The 23713-nt window shown below is 43.7% G+C and overlaps 1 protein-coding gene across 1 annotated transcript in view; it reads left to right on the forward strand.

Annotated features, from left to right (window-relative positions):
• Positions 1-23713, forward strand: part of NWD1 (NACHT and WD repeat domain containing 1) — a 117203-nt gene that overhangs the window by 77416 nt on the left and 16074 nt on the right. Inside the window, 5 exon segments of the mRNA XM_007945452.1 lie at positions 969-1241; positions 6872-6962; positions 8522-8676; positions 11101-11377; positions 22490-23044. Of these exon segments, the coding sequence (XP_007943643.1) occupies positions 969-1241; positions 6872-6962; positions 8522-8676; positions 11101-11377; positions 22490-23044 (1351 nt within the window).

Raw genomic sequence — 23713 nt, forward strand, 5'->3', positions numbered from 1 at the left:
TGTTGCATTGCACTGGGCAATTCTGCTGCAAAAGACCTCTTTAAAATGTTGAAGAGTAGATATCAGTTTGAAGATTAAGATATGCCTAACCCAAGCCATGGTATTTTCAATCGCCTCATATGCATGTGAAAGGTAGACAATGAATATGGAAGACCAAAGAAGAGTTGAGGACTTTGAATTGTGGTGTTGGTGAAAAATACTAAAAATACCATGGACTGCCAGAAGAATGAACAAATGTGTCCTGAAAGTGTAGCCAGAATGTTCTTTGGAAGTGAGAATAGCCAGACTTTGTCTCATGTTGTCAGAAGGGACAATTCCTTGGAGAGTATCATGCCTGGTAAAGTAAAGGATCAGAGAAAAAGAGGAAGACTCAACAAGATGGATTGACACAGTGGCTGCAACAATGAGGTCAAGCATTTCAAGGATTGTGAGGATGGCACAGGACCGGGCAGTGTTTCGTTCTGTTGTGCATCGGGCTGCTGTTAGTCAAAATCAAGCAGACCGCACCTAAAAATGATGCCAGAGATGCCTTGAAAGACAAGTCTAGAGATGTGCTTCTGAAAGGTCACAAAAGTCCAATGGAACAGTTCAGCTCTGCACATGTGGGCTGTATGTACACATAGTGTTGATGACAACTAAAACCAACAATAATGGAATGTGATTATATTAGATCACATTATTGAAGGTGCTTACATTACTTTAGATTGCATAATGGAAGATGATTACATTAGGTTATATTATATGCAGTTATGTTGTTGTTGTTATGTGCCGTCGAGTCGGACCCGACTCATAGCGACCCCTCCTTGGGAACCGCCAGCCTTCTGGATTAGCAGTCAAGCGCGTTAGCTACCAGAGCTCCCATGCACAGTTTTAGAGGCTGTGAATGCCAACACATATTTTGAGGGGACAAGATTCAGTCTTTAACCGTCTCCCACTGAGCTGTCTTTTCCTTCTCATCACTTTGTTAGGTTAATGCATGGAATCTGGAAACCGCAGAGCCTGTGTTCCGTCTCCTGGGTGACACCTCTGACACCTGGGTGTGTACAGCAGTGTTTGCCTCCCAGACCCAGCTGCTGATGGTGTCCATGAATGGCATGGTCAGTCTGTGGAGCTCAGCCACAGGGAAATTGCAGGGGAAGCGACATCTGTCCAGTGTCAAAGAAGAAACACCCACGTGTGGGGTTGCAGTCCAGAAACAAGGAAAGTTGGTGACTGGGTTCAGCAGTGGCTCCGTCTCTCTGGTAAGCAACTTGACTAAATATGATGACATTAACTCAGCTCTAAGGGCTCAGATGTCCTAGAAAGTTGGGAGAAAGCATCTTACGTTAAATTTTTATATAAATAACAGTTGGCTTCTTAATTCTTTCTTCATGTTTGTCTTGTGTCATTGAGTCAATTCCAACTCATGGCAACTCCATGCGTTACAAGGCACAGCTGCACACTGTAGGTTTTTCCTGGCTGTAATCTTTACAGAAGCAAACTTTCCTCTGTGGTGCTATTGGGTAGATTTGATTGAACTGCCAATCTTTTAGTTACCAGCCAAGTGCATCATTTAAGCCACCCAGGGACCTTTTCTTAATTCTATGGATTTATAATTTGATCCAGTTTGGGAAACATCTAGTGGTATTCCTGGGGATTAGGCACCATGTTAGGACCTGGAGGGACTATAAAACCAAAACCAAACTTACTGCCATTTGGTCGATTCTGCCTCATAGCAGCCTCCACTGGGTTTCTAAGGCAGGAAATTGTTATGGAAGTAAATTGCCCCATCTTCCTTTCACAGAGTGGCTGGTGGCTTTGAACTGCCAACCTTCTGGTTATCAGTCGAATGCCTTAGACACCACACCATGAGAGCTCCGTGGAGAAACTATAGAAATACGAGATCCCAAAACTCACCTTCAAGGAGCTCACAAACTTGGAAGGAGATGGCTTGTCAAGGACTTAGAGTAACCCAAAGAGGCATGGCAAGGAGCATGCACTCAAAATTCAGTATCCAAGCTGGTGATGAGATTTGGGATTGGGGACAGAACCTCCCTCAAACATTTGAACTGTCATCAAGCAGCATTAGCTGGGAAAACACTAATGTTGTTATGTGCTGTCGAGTTGGACCCAACTCATAGAGATCCCTCCTTGGGTTTCCGAGGCAGTATCACTATGGAAGTAGGTTGCCCAACCTTCCTTCGGAGGAGTGGCTGGTGGGTTTGAACTGCCAACCTTCTGGTAAGCAGTCAAGTAAGTGCCTTAGGCACTATGCTACCAGAGCTCCTGGGAAACACTAAGGAAGGTGCTAACTGCTCCCTGTAAGTGCTCCCAGGGGATTAGATTTTTACAGTACCTTTTATACAGATTGGTTGACATTAAAAAAAAAACAACAACAGGTTATGATTAATGTTGTAAAATAGTTGTTGGATGAAGATGAGTCCTGCTTATAAGACTTTCACATATGATCACTCACAGGAACACATTCCAAATATGGACAGCCTTCCTGGGGGTGGTCTCAGCACAAGGAATCTTGAGCAAACATGGTCTTATACATATGTACTTTCTGCGAACAAAACAATTTTAAGCAAAGCATGGTTTTATTATGTACTTCCCAAGAACAAAAACAGTCTTAAGCAAAACATATCAATTATTTCCTGGAACATTTTCTCCTGGCTTAAGTTTAATCATATCCTGGTTACCCACCACATCCCTATCATTTGTGAAACCAGCAGAGAGATTAGCTATAAATGAAGAGTGAAAAGAGGAACAGAAATTATAGAGTTTTTGGCCTCCTTTGTCAGTCCCATCAGTAATGCTAAGCACCCTGAAATTTTGAGTGATGTATATAGAACAAAATCCGTTCACTTCTTCACCAAAGAAGACATCCAAATGGCCAACAAGCATGTGAAAAGATGCTCAATGTCATAAGGGAAATGCAAATCAAACCACAATGAGATCATTTCACTACCAGTGGGAAGGCTTTGATTAAAAATATGAACAACAGTTAAGTATTGGCAAGAATGTAGAGAAATGGGAACCCTCATGCATTGTTGGTGGGAATGCAAAATGATGCACCACTGTGGAAAAGAAAACAGCATGACAGTTCCTCAGAAAGTTGAACATAAAACTACCATGTGACTCAGTAATTCCACTCCTAGGATATACCCAAGAGAACTGAAAATAGAAATGCAAACAAGTAGTTCCATACAAGTGTTCATTGCAGCACTATTCACAATAATCAAAAAGTGGAAACAACCCAACCGTCCATCAACATATGACTGGATAAACACAACGTGCTCAATCCACACAATGGAATGTTTCTCATCCATATCAAGAATGAAGCACTGATACATGCTATAGCATGGATGAACCTTGAAAACGTTATGCCAAGTAAAAGAAGTGAGTCACAAAAGGGTTAAATATTGTATGACTCCACTTACATCTACTATCTAGAATAAGCAAGAGTATACAGATCAAAATCGATTAGTGGTTACCAAGGGTGAGTGAGAGGGGAGAGAAAAGGAGGACTCATTTTTTAGGGGACACTAAGCATCTCTTAAGTGTGATGTAAAAATTTGGAAATGGATAACGGCGATGGTTCCTCGTCATGATGAATGCAATTAATGTCATTGAGCTGTACATGTGAAGAATGTTGAAATAGTCAATGTTAAGTTACGTCCATTTTTATCACAATCAAAAAAGCTGTAAAAAGAATCAGTTCATTTCTGCTGTTCAGAAATTATGAGAATGGCACCTTCTTCTAGCTCCACACTGTTTTTGTTTTCCAATTTTTTTGGTAAGAATGTATACATCAAAACCTTCAACAGGATGACAACTTCCATATTTATTACAAATTGACACTGATCATATTTTTCGTGTTGTGCCACCATTATTACTATCTTTTTCCAAAACACTCTATCACCATTAACATAACCTCAGTGTCCCCTAAGCAAAACTCTCCTTCCTCCCTTCAATCACTCCTGTAACCACTGATAATCTTTGGTTTCTACATGTTTGCTTATTTCATATAAGTGAGATCATACAGTATTTTTTCTTTTGTGAATGACTCATTTCACTCCGCTTGATGATTTTAAGGTTCATCCATGTCCTGGTGTCATCAAGACTGCATTCTCTTTATGGCTGAGTAATAATGAAAGACGTATGGCGTATGAACGATGTTTTATTTACTTGTGTTTTGTTTACTATGCAAAGGCATTTAGTTGTGTGGATCACAAGGAATTATGGGTAACATTGCAAAGAGTGGGGATTTCAGGATACTTAATTTTGCTCATGAAGAACCTATACATAGACTAAGATGCAGTCATTTGAACAGAACAAGAGGATAGTGCATGGTTTAAAATCAGGAGAGGTGCGCGTCAGGGTTATATCCTTTCACCGTACTCATGAAATCCGTATGCTGAGCAAATAATCGAGAAGGTGGGCTATTCAAAGAAGAATGCAGCGTCAGGATTGGAGGAAGATGCATTAACAACCTGTGACGTGCAGATGACACAACTGTGCTTGCTGAAAGTGAAGATGATTTGAAGCACTTACTGAAGAAGATCAAAGAACACAGCCTTCAGTATGGATTACACCTCAACATAAAGAAAACCAAAATCCTCACGACTGAACCAATAAACAGTATCATGATATATGGAAGAAAGATTGACTTTTGTAAGGGATTTCATTTTACTTGGATCCATAATCAACGCCCATGGAAGCAGTAGTCAAGAAATCAGATATCGTATTGCACTTGGCAAATCTGCTACAAAAGAGCTCTTTAATGTATTAAAGAGCAAAGATGTCACTTTGAAAACTAAGGTGCACCTGACCCAAGCCATTCTATTTTCAACTACCTAATGTGCATGTGAAAACAGGACAATGAATAAGAAACACACAAGAAGAACTGATGCCTTTGAATTGTGGTGGTGGTGAAGAATACTGAAAATGCTATGCACTGGCAGAACAACAAACAAGCCTATCTTGGAAGAATCACAGCTGAAATGATGTTTAGAAGTGAGAAAGGACAGGCTTCTTCTCACATACTTTGTTCATGTTGTCAGAAGGGACCAGTCCCTGGAGAAGAATATCAAGCTTGGTAAAGTGGAGGGTCAGCAAAAAAGGGGAAGACCCTCAGCAAGATGGACTGACACAGTGATTGCAACGAGGGGCTCAAGCTCAGCAAGGCCTGTGAGGATGGTGCAGGACCAGGCAGTGCTTCATTCTGTTGTACGCAAGGTCTCTGTGAGTCAGCGCCAACTCGATGGCACCTGACAACGACAGCAGTATTCCATGGTGTGCATATACAACATGGTGCTTACCCACTGTGTTATGATTTTGTTTGACATCTCTTTTCCACAGACTGATGGAGTGCTGGAATAGTCTCTGGGTCTCTGGGTGGCAATAAACAACAAGGATGTCAGCAATGATAATAATACAGATGAGAGCTGTCAGCCTGGGAGGGTTTTCTGTGTGCATTGCACCTTTCAATGCACTTCTTAGACAACACTACCTGGTACGGTGGGTCCTACTATCATCACTGTTTGACAGGTGAGGACACAGAGGCCCCAAGGGGATAAGGACCTTGCTTAGGATCCCAGTTGATAAGTGCTAGTGCTCTGGTAGCGTAGTACCTAAGGCACTTGATTGCTAACCAGAAGGCTGGCAGTTCAAACCCACCAGCCACTCCTCGGAAGGAAGGTTGGGCAATTTACTTCCATAGCGATACTGCCTCAGAAACCCAAGGAGGGGTCGCTATGGGTCGAGTCCGACTCGATGGCACATAACAGCAGCAACAGCAACAACAGCTGCCCAGCATGGGATCTAAGCTCTAACCCTAACCCTCATGGCATTGATTAATTGGACATTGTCTCAGTGTCCAAAACCAAAAAAATAAATAAATAAAACCCATTGCCATCAAGTCAATTCCAACTCATAGTGACCCCAATTGGTTTTCCAAGGCTGTAAATCTCTGTGGGAGTAAATTGCCTCATCTTCCTCCCACAGAGCAGCTGGTGGATTTGAACCACCAACCTTCTGGTTAGCAGCCAAATGGTTTACGTACTATACCTCCAGAGCTCCGTCCTCAGTGCCCTATGATTGTTGTAACACAAATACCAAAAGTGGGTGGCTTTAAAGAACAGAAATTTATTTTCTCACAGTTTAGGAGGCTGTTGTTGTTACTAGTTGCCATTGAGTCAATTCTGACTTACAGCGATCCATGTGTGCAGAAGAGAACTTTCAAGGTCATGATCTTTTGGAAGCAGATCATCAGACCTTGCATGGGCGGGTTCAAAATGTTTGGCTAATAGTCAAGCACTTAAACCATTTGTGCCACCCAGGGATTCCTGTTTAGAAGCCTGAAAGTCCGAGTTCAGGGCGCCAGCCCTGGAGGAAGGCTCACTCTGTCTGCTCTGGGGAAGATCTCTGTCTCAGCTTCCGCAGCCCCAGCCATCCTCGGTTCCTTGGTGACCTCCACATGGCATCTATCGTTCCCCCGTGTGCTTGTTTCTCTCTGTGTCTGGGTCAAGCCTTCAACTACTAGTCCAAAGACTGGTGGTTAGAACCCACCCAGAGATGCCTCGGAAGACAGGCCTGGCAATCTGCTTCTGACAGGCCACAGCCTTGAAAACCCTGTGAAGTACTATCTGCTCTGCAGTCGGGGTCACCTTCATGGCAGCAACAGCAGCCCTGCGTCTAATCTGCTCTTTGATATTTCAAAAGTGATTAGGTTTCAAACACATCCTACACAGATAGGGCCTCATTGCCACAACAAAAGAAACCCTACTCCCAAACAGGATTACACTCACAGGGCTGGGGGTCAGTATTCCAACACACATTTTGGGGGTATGCAATTCAGTCAATAACACGCATCCTTGACTGTGCCCAGGTTTCCTCCAAAGGAGACAGACTGCTAGAGAAGCTTCCGGAAGCTGTGAGGTTCCTGGTGATCTCTGAGGATGAGTCCCTTCTCGCTGCAGGTAGAATTTGAGTCTCATTTGGGGGTATCGAGGAGGACAAACCAGGATTGGGTTGCAGGGGAGGAGGGGCTTGGGGAAAAGAAGGGGTCCCAGGCCAGAGGCTGGCACCTCTTTTCTATAAAGGACCAGATGTTGTTGTTGTTAGGTGCCATCGAGTTGGCTCCAACTCATAGCGACCCCGTGTACAACAGAATGAAACATTGCCGGATCCTGTGCCAGCCTCATAATCCTTGCTATACCTGAGCCCATCGTTGCAGCCACTGTGTCAATCCAGCTCATTGAGAGTCTTCCCTCAACGGGTAGTCAATCTTTTTTGGGGTTGCAAGCCTCATGATCCCCACTGACTGGACTCAGCTCTACCGCTGTGGTGTGAAGGCAGCCATGGACAACACATAATGAATGACAGTGGCTATGTGCCCAGGAAAAGGTCCAGGTGGTACAAACGGGTTGCACCCGACTGTTAACTGAGGTTGGCAGTTTGAACTCCCTCAGTGGAGACACAGATGGAGGGCCTGGTGATCGTCCACAAACAGAACAACCAAGAGAACCCCTGGAGCAGTTCTACTCTGTCACGCATGGGGCCGCCATCAGTCAGAAGCCACTGACAGCAGCGAGGTTTATATTTCAGCGCACTCTGCATGCAGCTTTGCCCTGGGAGCCCAAACAGGCAGTTCCTGCTTTCCAGAAATCTATAGTCTCGTAATAATCGTAACTATTCAAACAATTTTCTGAGATTATTGTTACTGTGACTCCCCTACACACACACACACACACACACACTTGCGCACACACACTCGGCAGGCTATGTGATGATAAGGACAGTCTTAGTCTCCTAGCGCTGCTGGAACAGAGATACCAAAATTGGGCAGCTTTAACAAACAAAAAATTTATGTTCTCACCGTTCAGGAGGCCAGATGTGTGAATTCAGGGTGCCAGCTCTAGGGGAAGTCTCTCTGTCAGCTCTGGGGGGAAATCCGTGTCCCTTTCATCTTCTTTTCCTTGATTCCTTATAGATCTCCACGTGGCATAATTCTCCCATTTACACTTCCTTGATTCAGTGCCTAATCTGCTCCTTTTACAGCTCAAAAATGATTGATTTAAAACACATCCTGCACTGATAAACCCACTGCCGTCAAGCCGGACCCCCAACTCATAGCAACCCCTCCTTGGGTTTCCGAGGCGGTATCACTACGGAAGTAGATTGCCCAACCTTTCTTCCGAGGAGTGTCCAGTGGGTTTGAACCACCAGCCTTCTGGTTAGCAGTCAATTGCCTTAGGCACTACGCCACTAGAGCTCCTTACACTGATATGTATGGCCTCATTAATATGACAAAGAAAACCTTATTCCCAAATGAGATTACTCCACAGGTATAGGGATTAGGGATCCAACTCATATTTTTGGGGCACACAATTCAGACCATAAAAGGGACCATGTCTCTTTTGTCCCCCACTGTGTTCCTTCCATGGGCACATAGTAGGTGCTCAGAAAAAATCCTGGTAGCTTGAATGGCTCTCATCCTCAAGGAACAGAAGGCGTAACCGTGTCCCTGCCGTTTCAGGCTTTGGAAGATCTGTGCGGATATTCTTGGCTGACTCACAGGGCTTCCACCACTTCATGGCCACAGATCTGGAACACGAGGACATGGTGGAAACGGCTGTCTTTGGTCCCAATAACAATCTAATTGTCACAGGATCCCATGACTCACTCATTCAGGTAAGGGGGAGATCCTGGCTGGCACCCTCCCTTCTGCCTCAGGAAGAGAAGATTTGATTCTTTTTATTTATTTATTTATTTTTGCAGTGTTTCCTCCCCTCCACTCCCAAAATGTGATTCTTTGGGGACCTTTTGGCTTCCAGGCAGAGAAATCAGTGAAAACTTGTTGTTGTTACGTGCTGTGGAGTCAGACCCGACTCATAACGACCCCTCCTGGGGTTTCCAAGGCGGCATTACTATGGAAGTAGATTGCCAAACCTTCCTTCCGAGGAGTGGCTGGTGGGTTTGAACCACCAGCCTTCTGGTTACCAGGCAAAACAGGGCAGGTCATCGGCAGGATATGGGTTATCTCTGGGGACCCAGCAGTAGATTGGTAACAGTTACTCAAATAGAAGGGAATAGTGTTCCAAGTCTGTATTACTATGGAAGTAGATTGCCCAACCTTCCTTCCGAGGAGTGGCTGGTGGGTTTGAACCACCAGCCTTCTGGTTACCAGGCAAAACAGGGCAGGTCATCGGCAGGATATGGGTTATCTCTGGGGACCCAGCAGTAGATTGGTAACAGTTACTCAAATAGAAGGGAATAGTGTTCCCAGTGAACCTGAAAAACTGGGAGGAAATGGCCTGCAGGGCAGAGCAGGGTGTGGAAAGGAAAATTCCAGGTAAGCTCAAAGTTACTGAAGCTGGCGGGCAAGGAAACCATGTAGGAGGATAATGGTTCTCCAGCATTTGGTCTTAGGACCCTGTTATACTGTTAAAGATTGTTGAAGACCCCCAAAAGCGTTTGTGTATGTGGGTTATATCCACTAATAGACAGACAGATAGACAGATAGATGGATGGATGGTTGAGTGGATAGGTGGGTGGATGGATGGGTGGATGGATCGGTGGACAGGCAGACAGTTGCACTGAGTCAAGTCTCACTCACGGCGACCTCGTGTGCGGCAGAACCAGACGTTGTCCGCTCCTGCACCCCCCTCACAGTCACTAGCACGCTTGCGTCCAGCGTTGTGGCCACTGTGGCAGCCCATCTCCCTAAGGGTCTCCCTCACCCTCACTGGCCCTCTTCTTCACCAAACACGAGGTTCTCTGTGATTGGTCCCTCCTGATGACATGTCTAAAACAAGGGAGTTGGACGACACTCTGTTGTGATCATAGGTTTTCGCCGGCTAAGTTTTAGAAGTAAATCACCAGGCCTTTCCTCCTAGCCCATCTTAGTCTGGAAGCTCGGCTGAAACCTGTTAACCGTGAGTAATCCTGCTGGTATGTGAAATACCAGCAACAGCTTCCAACATCACAGCAACATACAAATGACCACAGCAAGAAAAGCTAACAGATGAGTGGGGGGCGGGGGAAGAAAGGGAGAGAGAGAGAGAAAGAAGCATTCACACATACATACATACATCTAAAAACTCACTGCTGTCGAGTCAGATCCGACTCAGAGGGACCCCTCCATGGGTTTCCGAGGCAGTCTCACTACGGAAGTACACTGCCCAACCTTCCTTCCAAGGAGTGGCTGGTGGGTTTGAACCACCAGCCTTCTGGTTAGCAGTCAAATGCCTTGGGTACTACACCACCAGAGCTCCCTCATACATTCGTAGATATTTTAAAAATAAATGATTTATTTTAAAGGAGTCCCTGGGTGGCCCTTGTGGACTTGTTTTAATTTTCTTCGGGTTCAACTTTTCTTTCTTTTTTTTTGTGATTTGGGTGAAAATCCACAGAGCAAATTCACTCTCCATACAGCAGTTCACACACACGTTGCCTCATGACATTGACCACAATTTACTCCAATGCAACAGCTCCCCTCCCACTTCCTCCTGATAGCCACCCCCTCCCCGTGTCCATCCCTCCATTCACTCCCACCCACCCAAACCGTCTCCCTGCACATAAACCACCCCTCTCTCCCCTACGATTGCTCTCTCCAAGGAGTGCACCCACCAGGTACATGCTCAGCTCATATGCCTGTCTTTTGTTTGGCTGGAAGCCACAGACCTGAAGGGCAGCTAGGGACCATAGTCTCAGTGGTTCCACCAGGCTCTATCAGACCAGCAAACCTGGTCTCCTTTTTTTTTTTTTCCCAAATGATTTGGAGTTTTGTTGTCTTCAGTTTCAACTTGAACTTGCATATGAGCAATTGACAGTCTGTTCTGCAGTCCCCCCGGCCTTCTTCTGACTTAGGCTTCTCCATTGTCTCTTTCGACAGATGTAATCTACTTGAGTCCTGTGTATTCCATCTGGTGAGGTCCACGTTCATAGTCACCATTTATGTTCTAGCCTCCTGAACTTTGAGAAAATAAATTTCTGCTTTAAAACCACCCACTTGTGGTATTTGTGTTATAGCAGCACTAAGAGACCAAGACACCAGAGTTTCCTGGAATACACTCTGAGGTCCACTGTCATAGCCCTTCTGTTCCCTGTCCTCAGGTATGGAGTCTATCGGAACAAGGCACCTTGCTGGACGTCCTCGAAGGTGTCGGAGCCCCCGTGAGCCTGCTGGCCCGGGGCGGGGCCTTGGTGGCATCTGCTTCCCAGCAGTCCTCATCTTTCAAAGTCTGGGATCTCACCTATGCTCAGAAGCCCAGAGTCTCTGCTCCCTTTCTGGACCGCACTGGCCTCACTGCTGTGTCACACAATGGAAGCTACATCTACTTCCCCAAGATTGGGGACAAAAACAAAGTCACCATCTGGGACTTGGCAGAAGGTTTGTAAGATCTAAGTAGTCAGAATGACCACCTGTGTTATTTGTGTGGGTAAGAATTGAAGGCCCCATAACTCCAGTCAGGTTCAAAGTGGCTAACAGACACCTGGACTTGATTGTCCAGCATAAGGCAATTGATAATCTAGTTGTTTGCTGTCGTCAAGTTGGCCCCTGAAGAGTGGCAGCCCCATGTGTTTCAGAGTAGAACTGCTCCATAGGGCTTTCTTGGCTGTAATCTTTTTACAGAGCTGTTTGCCACATCTTTCTTCTGTGGCACAGCTGGGTGGGTTTGAACCACCAACCTTGGGGCTAGCAGTTCATCACAAACATCTTCTGCTTCCCAGGATCCTTGATAATCTGGCTGTTAATCCCTGTTGTGGTTCAGGTGACCTAGAAGCAGAGCCTGAGGCAGGGATATTTGCTCAAGTGATGTGTAGAGGGGAACTTTTAGATCTGAGAGGGGTAAGGGGAGCAAGAGGAGACAGGAGAGGGCTGAGCAAGGACGTGGGCTCAGGCAGAGTCAGTCCTCAGCCTGACCTCATGGTGTTGTAGGAAAACAAGGTCCTTGCCCTCTGTCACCAACAGCCAATGATCACAACAGGTTGAAGAGGGAAAGCAAAAGGTTTATTGAGCGAGACCCAAGGAGGCAGAGAGAATCCCTTCTCTAAAATGTCTGTCTCCTCAAACAAAGGAGTAAACACGATTATACAGGGAGATGGGAAGGGGGTTGAAGATCCCTTGGACTGCCAAGAATGTCTTTGTTCTTCTCTTCCTTGGTTGCTCCAGACTCAGCATCCCTCTTCCCGGGGTCGTCTTGCTTCATAGGCTATGGTTCTCAGCCAAAACCAGTCACGGGAAAGGGTTATGCTCACAATGTATGATTGAAAACAGCAAAATAAAAATCTCAACATCTGTGAAAAAAAAGGTCAGCTATTCTATTTACTTAAGAAAAAGCAAAAGGGAGGGGAAAATAGCAAGTTAGTCACCGTGATGAATGTCCACATTTTCGTGCCTGCTAGCCTATGAAAGGGAGCTCTGGTGGCGTAGTGCCTAAGGCACTTTACTGCTAACCAGAAGGCTGGCAGTTCAAACCCACCAGCCACTCCTCGGAAGGAAGGTTGGACAATCTACTTCCATAGTAACACCACCTTGGAAACCCAAGGAGGGGTCTCTATGAGTCGGGTCCAACTCGACGGCATGTAACAACAACAAGAAGAGGCCTGTGAAAGTTCTACAATTTTCAGTGAGGGGTACCTTCAGCCATCCGTTTCAGCCTTCCACGATGGTGTACTGGTTCCCAAGGGCTGCTGTAACATAAATACCACAAGTGGTTGCATTCAAGAACAGAAAGTTATTCCTCACAGTTCTAGAGGCTAAAAGTCCAAACAAGGGTCTTGGCTGTGTTGGTTCCTTCCTTGTTGGGAGACCTGGGTTTCTTGGCTTGTACAGGATCCTCATACCCAGCCTGTCTTCCCCCTTTAAATGTGTCTCTGTCTCTATTCTGATCTTTATATAACTCAGAAGGGACTCGATTTAGAATCCACCCTGCTTGGTTGTGATTTTATTAACCCTTGTTAATAATAAAATAACATGGAAAAAAGGTCACTGGGTGGTACCACAAGTGGTTTGTGTTCAACTACTAACTGAAAGGTTGGTATGTAAAACAAAACAAAACAAAAACAAAAAAACCCAGCAGTACCACAGAAGAAAGCCCTGGAAATCTGCTTCTGTAAAGATTGTACCCAAGAAGTCTCTCCTTGTCCAGAGCAAAGAAGAATGAAGAAAACCAAAGATTCATGGAAACCACTAGTCCTAGCAACTGGTACACCATGTGATCCACAGCGTATCTGACTATGAGACTAGAAGAACTAGATGGTGTCCAGCTACCACAGTCAACCACTCAGAGAGGGATCTATGTAGGGGATCCTGGATAGAGAAGGAGAACAATGTGGAACAAAACTCAAAATCATTTGGAAAAAAAAAATAATAATAATAAAAGGGGACCAGGTTTGCTGGTCTGATGGAGCCTGGTGGAACCACTGAGACTGTGGCCCCTAGCTGCCCTTCAGGTCTGGGACTGAACGCACACCTGTGACTTCCAGCCAAACCAAAGACAGGCATATGAGTTGAATATGTACCTGAGGTAGAACACTCCTTGGAGAGAACGATCATGGGAGAATAGAAGGGTTGTGTATGCACAGGGAGACAGCTCAGGGGGCAGGAGTGCATGGAGGGAGGGACACAGGGAAGAGGTAACTATTGGGAGGAAGTGGGAGAGGGAGCTGTTGCATTGGGGTAAATTGTAGTCAGTGGCATGAGACAAAGTGTATGTGAACTGCTGTATGAAAAGTGAACTTGCTCTGAAAACTTTCACCCGTATCACACACACACACAAAAGATTGTACCTCAAAAAACCCTATGGAACTCAGTTCTACTCTGTAACACATGGCATTGCTATAAGTCAGTTAGTCTGTTGTTTCTGTTAGGTGCCGTCAAATCATCTCCAACTCATGGCAACCCTATGCACAGCAGAACAAAACACTGCCTGGTCCCGCACCAACTCCACTACCCTTGCTATACTTGAGCCCATCACCACAGCCACTGTGTCAATCCATCTCATTGAGGGTCTTCCCCTCTTTCGTTGACCTTCCACCTTACCAAGCATGACATCCTTCTCCAGGGAACAGTCCCTTCTGACAACATGACCAAAGTAGGTGAGACGAAGTCTGTCCATTCTCACTTCCAAGGAACTTTCTAGCTGCACCTCCTCCAGGACAGATTTGTTAGTTCTTTTAGCAGTCTATGGTACTTTAAGCATTCTTCACCAGCACCACAGCTCAAAAGTGTCAACTTTTCTTCTGTCTTCCTTATTCATTGTCCAGCTCTCACATGAATATGAGGCAATTGAAAATACCATGGCTTGTGTCAGGTGCACCTTGGTCCTCAAAGAGATATCTCTGCTCTTTAGCACTTGAAAGAGATCCTTTGCAGCTGATTTGCCCAGTGCTATATGTCATCTGATGTCCTGACTGTTGTCTCCACTGGTGTCGATTGTAAAATCAAGAAATGTGAAGTCTTTGACAACTTCAATCTATTCTTCATTTATCGTGATGCTGCTTATAGGTCCAGTTGTGAAGATTTTTGTTTTCTTTATATTGAGATGTAATCCATACTGCAGACTGCGTTCTTCAATCTTCATCAGTAAGTGCTTCAAATCATCCTCACTTTCACCAAGCAAAGTTGTGTCGTCAGCATATCGCAGGTTGTTAATGATTCTTCCTCCAATCCTGCTGCCATGTTCTTCTTCATACAGTCCAGCTTCTCAGATTATTTGCTCAGCATAAAGATTGAATAAGTATGGTGAAAGGATACAACCCTGACACACTCCCTTCCTGATTATTAAACCATCCAGTGTCCCCTTGTTCTGTTCGAACAACAACCTCCTGGTCTATGTACAGGTTCCTTGTGAGTACAATCAAGTGTTCTGGAATTCCCATTCTTTTCAGTGTTATCCATAATTTGTTGTGATCCACACATTCAAATGTTTTTGAATAGTCAATAGAACACAAGCAAACATCTTTCTGATATTCTTTGCTTTGAGCCAAGATCCATCTGACATCAGCAATGATATCCCTTGTTCCACATCCTCTTCTGAATCCAGTTTGCATTTCTGGAAGTTCTCTGTCAATATCCTTCTGCAACCGTTTTTTAATTATCTTCAGCAAGATTTTACTTGCATCCAGTATTAATTATATTGTTTGATAATTTCCACATTCTGTGGGATCACCTTTCTTTGGAATGGGTACAAATATGGATCTCTTCCAGTCAGTTAGCCAGGTAGCTGTCTTCCAAATTTCTTGGTATAGCTGAGTGAGTGCCTCCAGCAGGACATCCATTTGTTGAAACTTCTCAACATGTATTCCTGGGGCCTTGTTCTTCACCACTTCCTTCAATACTGTTGGTTCTTGATTATATGCCACCTCCTGAAATGGATGAAACTTGACCAGTTCTTTTTGGTACAGTGACTCAGTATATCCCTTCCATCTTTTTCGATGCTTCCTGCATTTTCCCCATTGAGTTTTTCAGCTTGAGAAATGTCAAATATGTTCTTCCCTTTTGGTTTTCTAATTCCAGTTCTTTTCACACTTCATAATAGTAATTGACTTTGTCTGCTCAAGCTGCTCTTTGAAATCTTCTGTTCAGCTCTTTTATCTTGTCATTTCTTCCATTTGCTTTAGCTACTCTCCACTCAAGGGCAAGTTTCAGAGTCTCTTCTGACATCCATTTTGGTCTTTTCTTCTTTTTTCCTCTTTTTAGTGACTTCTTGCTTTCTTATGAATGCTGTTGTTGATGTCATCCCACAATTCCTCTGGTTTTAGGTCACTGGTGTTTGATGCATCAAATCTATTCTTTAGATGGTCTCTAAATTCAGGAAGGATATATTCAAGTTCATATTTTGGCTCTTGTGGACTTGTTTTAATTGTCTTCGACTTCAACTTGAACTTGCATATGTGCAGTTGATGATCTGTTCCACGATCAGCTATTGGCCTTGTTTTGGCTGAAGATATTGAGCTTTTCCATTGCCTCTTGCCACAGATGTCGTCAATCTGATTCCTGTGTACTCCATCTGAAGTCCATGTGTATAGCCACCATTTGTGCTGTTGAAAAAAGGTATTTGCAATGAATAAGTCATTGATCTCATGAAATTCTGTCATGCAATCTCCAGCATTATTTCTGTCACCAAGGCCAAATTTTCCAGCTACTAGTGATTCTTCTTTGTTTCCAACTTTTGCATTCCAGTCACCAGTGATAATTAATACATCTTGATTGCATGTTCAGTCAGTTTCATACTGCAGAAGTTGGTAAAAATCTTCAATTTCCTCATCTTTGGCTTTGGTGGTTGGTGCATAAATTTGAATAACAGTAGTATTAACTGGTCTTCCTTGTAGGCATATGGATATTATCCTATCACTGACAGCATTGTACTTCAGGGCAGATCTTGAAACATCCTTTGTGATGATAAATGCCATGCCATTCCTCTTCAAACTGTCATTCCCAGCATAGTAGATCCTGTCTTTGTCTAATTCAAAATGGCCAAAACCAGTAATTTCAGCTCACTAATGCCTAGGATATCAATCTTTATGTGTTCCATTTCATTTTTTATAACTTCCAATTTTCCTAGATTCACACTTCATACATTCCATATTCTGATTATTAATGGATGTTTGCAACAGTTTTTCTTCAGTTTGAGTCATGCCACATCAGCAAATGGAGGTCCTGAAAGCTTTACTCTATCCATATCATTAAGGTTGGTTCTACTCTGAGGAAGCCGCTCTTTTGAGTGCCTTCTGACCTAAGGGGCTCATCTTCCTGCAGTGTATCTGACAATGTTTCAGGGATATTCATAAAGTTACTCGGTAATGTATCAGACAGTGTTTCTCTGCTATTCATAAGGTTTTCTCTGGCCAGTTCTTTGAGAAGTGAATGGCCTCTTCCTTCTTCCTAGTCTGTCTCAGGCTGTAAGCTGTGTTGAAAGCTGTGCACCATGTGCACCCCACTGGGTTTCAGACACTGGTGGCACAGCTCAAGCCTCACAGCAACATGCAAGCCACCACAGTATAACAAACTGACAGAGAAGTTCATCTCCCTTAGTTGTTTGAAACCTCTCCACCCTGCCCTTAACTGGATCCTGCTGCTTTGTCCTCAGTTAGTCTAGGAAAAGCAACTCATTCTCAAGTTCACTCACTCATTCATTTGACAAATGATTTTAGGTGTCAGCTGCTAGGTTAGGCTCTGGGAACTGACAGAGAACAAATCCAACAAGGTCACTATTCTTGAAGTGCTTGTCTGCTAATTGAGGGTGAACCAGTTGCCTTCAAGTCCACTTCAACTCATGACACTCTCCTGTGTGTCAGAGTGGAGCACTGTTCCTTAGGGTTTTCAGTGGTGATTTTCGAGATGTACATCACCAGGCCGTTCTTCTGAGGTGCCAACCTTTTGGTTAACAGCTGCGAACATTCTCTATTCACACCACTTAGGGATTTTAAGCTAAATATTACAGGTAATAAGTTTTTAAATCCTTAAAACAACAACAAACACACACCATGTAAAAGGTGATTCTGTGATTAGTTATTTTATTTATTTTTTTTAAGTTGTGGTAAAAATATAGGCAACAGAAGACACACCACTTCAACCATTTCTACATGTCCCATTCAGTGACATTGATTACATACTTCAGGTTGTGCAACAATTCTTGCTATCCTTTTCCAAATTCCTCTACCACCATCAACACAAAGTCAGTGTCCCCTAAGCAAAAATTCCCCCTTTCTCTTTCCTTCCTATCCCTCTCACTCACTGTCATCGATTTGGATCCGACTCATAGTGACCCCTCCTTGGGTTTCTGAGGTGGTATCACTACGGAAGTAGATTGCCCAATCTTCCTTCCGAGGAGTGGCTGGTGGTTTTGAACCATCAGACTTCTGGTTAGCAGTCAAATACCTCAGGCACTACACCACAAGAGCTCCTTTCCTACCCACTAATAATCTTTGGTTTCTACTTATTTGTTTATTTCATAGAAATGAGATCATATTGTGGTCAGTTTTTAAATTTTTTGTTTTTGGTAAAAATTTGCACGGCAAAACATACATCTATTCACTAATTTTTTACATGTACAGCTCACTGACAATGGTTACATATTTCATATTATGTCACCATTCTCCTCATCTCTGCCTATATTGTTTCATCACCATTAACTTGGACTCTCTGTCCCTTAAACTTCTTATCTGTGTTTTAGAGTTACTGTTGTCCATTTAAGGAACTCTGGTGGTATAGTGGTTAAGGCATTTGACTGTTAACCATAAGGCTGGTAGTTCCAACCAGCTGCCCCTTGGAAGAAAGATGGGGCAGTCTGCTTCTGTAAAGACTTTCAGCCCTGGTAACCCAGTGGGGGTCTCTATGAGTCGGAATTGACTCTACGGCAGTGAGTTTGGTTTGGTTGTCCATTTGATCTCATACAGATAATTCTTTAAAAGAGTGCAATGCTCAATGCTAACTTTCTATATTAAATGAACTAAAGTGTTGTTTAGTTTAAAGATGGTATCATGGGATAGTTTTGATTCAAGGCTTCAAAGTAGTTTCCAGGCCATTTTAAGCAAAGAATCTATAGGACAATACTGATCAAAAGGGGTGGAAATGTGGGAAAGAACTTTAAATTTCCATGGAATCAAGACTTGCTGAAGGTATAGAGGCTGGATGAACTCCCAAAACTATTGCCCTAAGATAATCTTTCAACTTTAAACCAAAAATATCTCCTGAAGTCTTCTTGAAACCAAACAATAGTTTAGCTTAATTAGTAAAGCAGCTCAATTAGGAGCAGTGGCAGACAGGGCCGGCAGCAGAACAGATAAGGCAGGTGGGGGACAGCCCCAGGTGGCAGAGAGCAGCAGCAGACAGGGCCAGCAGGAACAGGTAAGTGGTAGCCCAGGAAGTGAGCAGAGTGGTTGGAACAGCTAAGGGAGACAAACTTGTCTGTCAGTTTGTCACATTGCAGTGGCTTTCATGTTGCTGTGAGGCTGGAGGCTGTGGCAGCAGGTGTGCCCATGGTGGACTGATTTCGGTGGAGTTTCCAGACTGAGACAGACTCAGAAGAAGGAAGTGGCCATCCACTTCTCAAAGAATTGGCCAGTGAAAACCTTATGAATAGTAATGAAACTGTCTGATATATTGCTGGAAAATTTTATGAATAGCCCTGAAACATTGTCCGATACAGTGCTAGAGGATGAGCCCCTAAGGTTGGAAGGCACTCAAAATATGACTGGGAAAGAGCTGCCTCATCAGAGTAGAGCCTACCTTAATGATATGGATAAAGTAGAACTTTCAGGGCCTCCACTTGCTGAAGTGGCACAACTCAATATGAGAAGAAACAGCTGCAAACATCCATTGATAATCGGAACATGGACTGTATGAAGTATGAATCCAGGAAAATTGGAAGTTGTAAAAAATGAAATGGAACACATAAAGGTTGATATCCTAGACATTAGTGAGCTGAAATGACTGGTTTTGGCCATTTTGAATCAGACAATGATAGGATCTACTATGCTGGGAATGACAATTTGAACAGCATGGTATTCATCATCACAAAGGATGTTTCAATATCTGCCCTGAAGTACAATGCTGTCAGTGATAGGATAATATCCATATGCCTACAAGGAAGACCAGTTAATACTACTGTTATTCAAATTTATGCACCAACCACCAAAGCCAAAGATGAGGAAATTGAAGATTTTTACCAACTTCTGCAGTATGAAATTGACTGAACATGCAATCAAGATGTATTAATTATCACTGGTGACTGGAATGCAAAAGTTGGAAACAAAGAAGAATCACCAGTAGTCAGAAAATTTGGCCTTGGTGACAGAAATACGCTGGAGATCACATGATAGAATTTTGCAAGACCAACAACTTATTCATTGCAAATACCTTTTTTCAACAACACAAACGGCAGTTGTACATGTGGATTTTGCCAGATGGAGTACACAGAAATCAGATTGACTACATCTGTGGCAAGAGGCAATGGAAAAGCTCGATATCTTTAGCCAAAACAAGGCCAGGAGCTGCTTGTGGAACAGACCATCAACTGCTCACTTGCAAGTTCAAATTAAAGTTGAAGACAATTACAACAGGTCCATGAGAGCCAAAATATGACCTTGAATATATCCCTCCTGAATTTAGAGACCATCTAAAGAATAAATTTGATGCATTGAACACCAGTGACTGAAAACCAGAGGAATTGGGGGTTGACATCAAGAACATCATCCATGAAGAAAGCAAAAGTTCATTAAAAAGACAGGAAAGGAAGAAAAGACCAAAATGGATGTCAGAAGAGACTCTGAAACTTGTCCTTGAGCAGAGGTTAGCTAAAGAAAATAGAAGAAATGACAAGATAAAAGAGCTGAACAGAAGATTTCAAAGAGCAGCTTGAGCAGACAAAGCCAATTACTATAATGAAATGTACAAAGACATGAGGAACACACTCAGCATTTCTCAAGCTGAAAGAACCAAAGAGGAAATTTAAGCCTTGAGTTGGAATATTGAAAGATTCTATGGGCAATATATTGAATGCTGCATGAAGCATCAAAAGAAGGTGGAAGGAATACACAGAGTCACTGTACCAAAAAGAATTGGTTGATGTTCATCCATTTCAGAAGGTGGCACATGATCAAGAACCAATGGTAATGAAGGAAGAAGTCAAAGCTGCACTGAGGGAAGTGGCAAAAAACAAGGCTCCAGGAATTGACAGGATACCCATTGAGATGTTTAAACAAACATGCCACACCAGAGGCACTCATTTGGCTATGCCAAGAGATTTAGAAGAGAACTACCTGGCCAACACACTGGAAAAGATCCATATTTTTACCCATTCCAAAGAAAGGTGATCCCACAGAATATGGAAATAATTGAACAATGCCATTAATATTGCACACAAGTAAAATCTCACTGAAAATAATTCAAAAATGGTTACAGAAGTATATTGATGGAGAACTTCCAGAAATGCAAACTGGATTCAGAAGAGGATGTGGAACGAGGGATATCATTGTTGATGTCAGATGGATCTTGGCTCAAAGCAAAGAACACCAGAAAGATGTTTACTTGTGTTTTATTAACTATGTAAAGGCATTTGATTGTGTGGATCATGACAAATTGTGGATAACATTGAGAAGAATGGGAATTCCAGAACACTTAACTGTGCTCATGAGGAACTTGTACATAGACCAGGAAGCTGTTGTTTGAACAGAACAAGGTGACACTGCATGGTTTAAAATCAGGAAGGGAGTTCATCAGGGTTGTATCCTTTCACCATACTTATTTGAATAATCTGCATGCTGAACAATTAATCCAAGAACCTGGACTATATGAAGAAGAACATGGTGTCAGGATTGGAGGAAGACTCATTAACAACCTGCATTATGCAGACAACACAACTTTGCTCGGTGAAAATGAGGATGTCTTGAAGCACTTACTGATGAAAATTGAGAAATAAGGTCTGCAGTATGGATTACGCCTCAATATAAAGAAAACAAAAATCCTCACAATGGGACCTATAAGCAGCATGATGATAAACGGAGAAAAAAATTGAAGTTATCAAAGACTTCATATTACTTGATTCTACAATCAACACCAATGGCAGCAGCAGTCGAGATATCAGATATCATATAGCATTGGACAAATCTGCTGCAAGGGACCACTTTCAAGTTCTGAAGAGCGAAGATGTTTCCTTGAAGACTAATGTGTGCCTGACACAAGCCATGGTACTTTCAATCGCCTAATATGCATGTGAAAGCTGGACAATGAAGAAGGAAGACTGCAGAAGAGTTGATGCTTTTGAGTTGTGGTGTTGGCAAAGAATGCTAGAAGTACTGTGGATTGCTAAAAGAACTAACAAGTCTGTCCTGGAAAAAGTGCAGTCAGAATGCTCTTTGGAAGTGAGAATGGCCAGACTTGGTCTCACCTACTTTGGTCATGTTATCAGAAGGGACCATTCCCTGGAGAAGGATATCATGCTTGGTAAGGTGGAGGGTTGACGAAGGAGGGGAAGGCTGTCAATGAGATGGGTTGACACAGTGGCTGCAACGATGGGCTCAGGTATAGCAAAGATCGTGGGGCTGTCGCGGGACCGGGCAGTGTTTCGTTCTGCTGTGCATGGGGTCACTATGAGTTGGAGACGACTGGAAGGCACTTAATGACAACAATTAATAAAGAAGGTCTGCCTTGAGCATTGTGTTCTTTTAAAGAACTATCTATGGGATCAAACTGACAACAGTCACTCCTTGGAAGGAAGATTAGATAGGAAGCTTAGAGGGCAGTAAGTTTATGTCAATGAGGGAGGGAGGAATCATTTGGAAAAGGAAGGTGAGAATTGTTGCACAATTTAAAGAATGCACTCAATGTTACTGAGCTGTACATGCAGAAATTGTTGAATTGGTATATGTATGTTCTGCTATATGTATTTCCAGCAACAAAAAAATTATAAAATAAATTATTTTTTTAAAAAGTAGTTTCCAGGCAATAGCTTCAGGGCTGTAGTCAGTTTTTAATGTGGTCTCCTCCTCTTGGCAGGCGAGGAACAAGATGCTTTGGACACCTCCAATGAAGTCAGGTGTCTGGAGGTGGCTGAGCAGACCAAGCTCCTCTTTACTGGCCTCGTCTCTGGAATTGTCCTCGTATTCCCCCTAAACTCCCGGCAGGATGTGATGTGCATCCCTCCTCCAGAGGCCCGCAAAGCCATCAACTGCATGTCACTGAGCAAGGGTGAGGAGCGCCTGGCCATCGCTTATGACAACATCGTCCTGGTGCTAGACATCAGTCCTGGGGACCCCTGTCCCGTCATTGATGGGCCAACCTACACCTTTTATACCCAGCTGCCTGAGACCATCTCCAGCGTAGCCATTCTGGCTGACTGTCGGGTGGTCTATGGCATGACAAACGGCGACCTCTTTCTCTATGAGTGTGCCAACTCCAAGGTGTTCCCTTTGGAAGCCCACAGGAGCCGGGTCACCTGCGTGGAGGTCAGCCACAAGGAAGAGCTGGCTGTGAGTGGGTCAGAGGATGCCCTGCTGTGCCTCTGGGACCTGCAGACATGCAAATGGAAGTTCAAAATGAGCTACACGGTGCGTAACCCACCACACCACTTTCCCACCTGGTCCTGGCTTTAGAAAACTGATATTGTTATTAGTTGCAATTGAGTCAATTCTGTCTAACTGTGACCCCACGCATGCAGAGTAGACCTGTGTTCCACAGGGTTTTCAAGGCTGTGACCTTTCAGAAGCAGATTGCCAGGCCTGTCTTCCAAGGAAATTCTGGGTGGGTTTGAATCACCAACCTTTCAGCTAGTAGTTGAGTGTGTAACAATTTGTTCCACCCAGGAACTCCCTTAGAAAACTGGTGATACCTGTCACTTATTAAGTGTACACTTTGTGCCATTGTGTGCACATAGGGTGTACCTCATCTCTCAGACTTTGGTCATATTATCAGAAGGGACCAATCCCTAGAGAAAGATATGCCTGGTAAAGTAGAAGGTCAGCAAAAAAAGGGGAGACCCTCGATGAGATGGATTGACCCAGTGGCTGCAATGATGGTCTCAAGGATGGCAATGACTATGAGGATGATGCAGGACTGGGCAGTGTTTCCTTCTGCTGTACAAAGGGTTGCTATGCATTGGAGCTGACTTGATGGCACCTAACAACAAATGTGTCATTGTTGAGAACCAAGAATAATAGGGAAGTGATTGAGGTCTTAGTTTGGGTTCTCTAGAGGAACAAATGTGTGTGTGTGTGTGTGTGT

Source organism: Orycteropus afer, unplaced genomic scaffold (genome assembly GCF_000298275.1).
Source record: "Orycteropus afer afer isolate SDZICR_OR568_19922 unplaced genomic scaffold, OryAfe1.0 scaffold00136, whole genome shotgun sequence".
Taxonomy (NCBI): Eukaryota; Metazoa; Chordata; class Mammalia; order Tubulidentata; family Orycteropodidae; genus Orycteropus; species Orycteropus afer.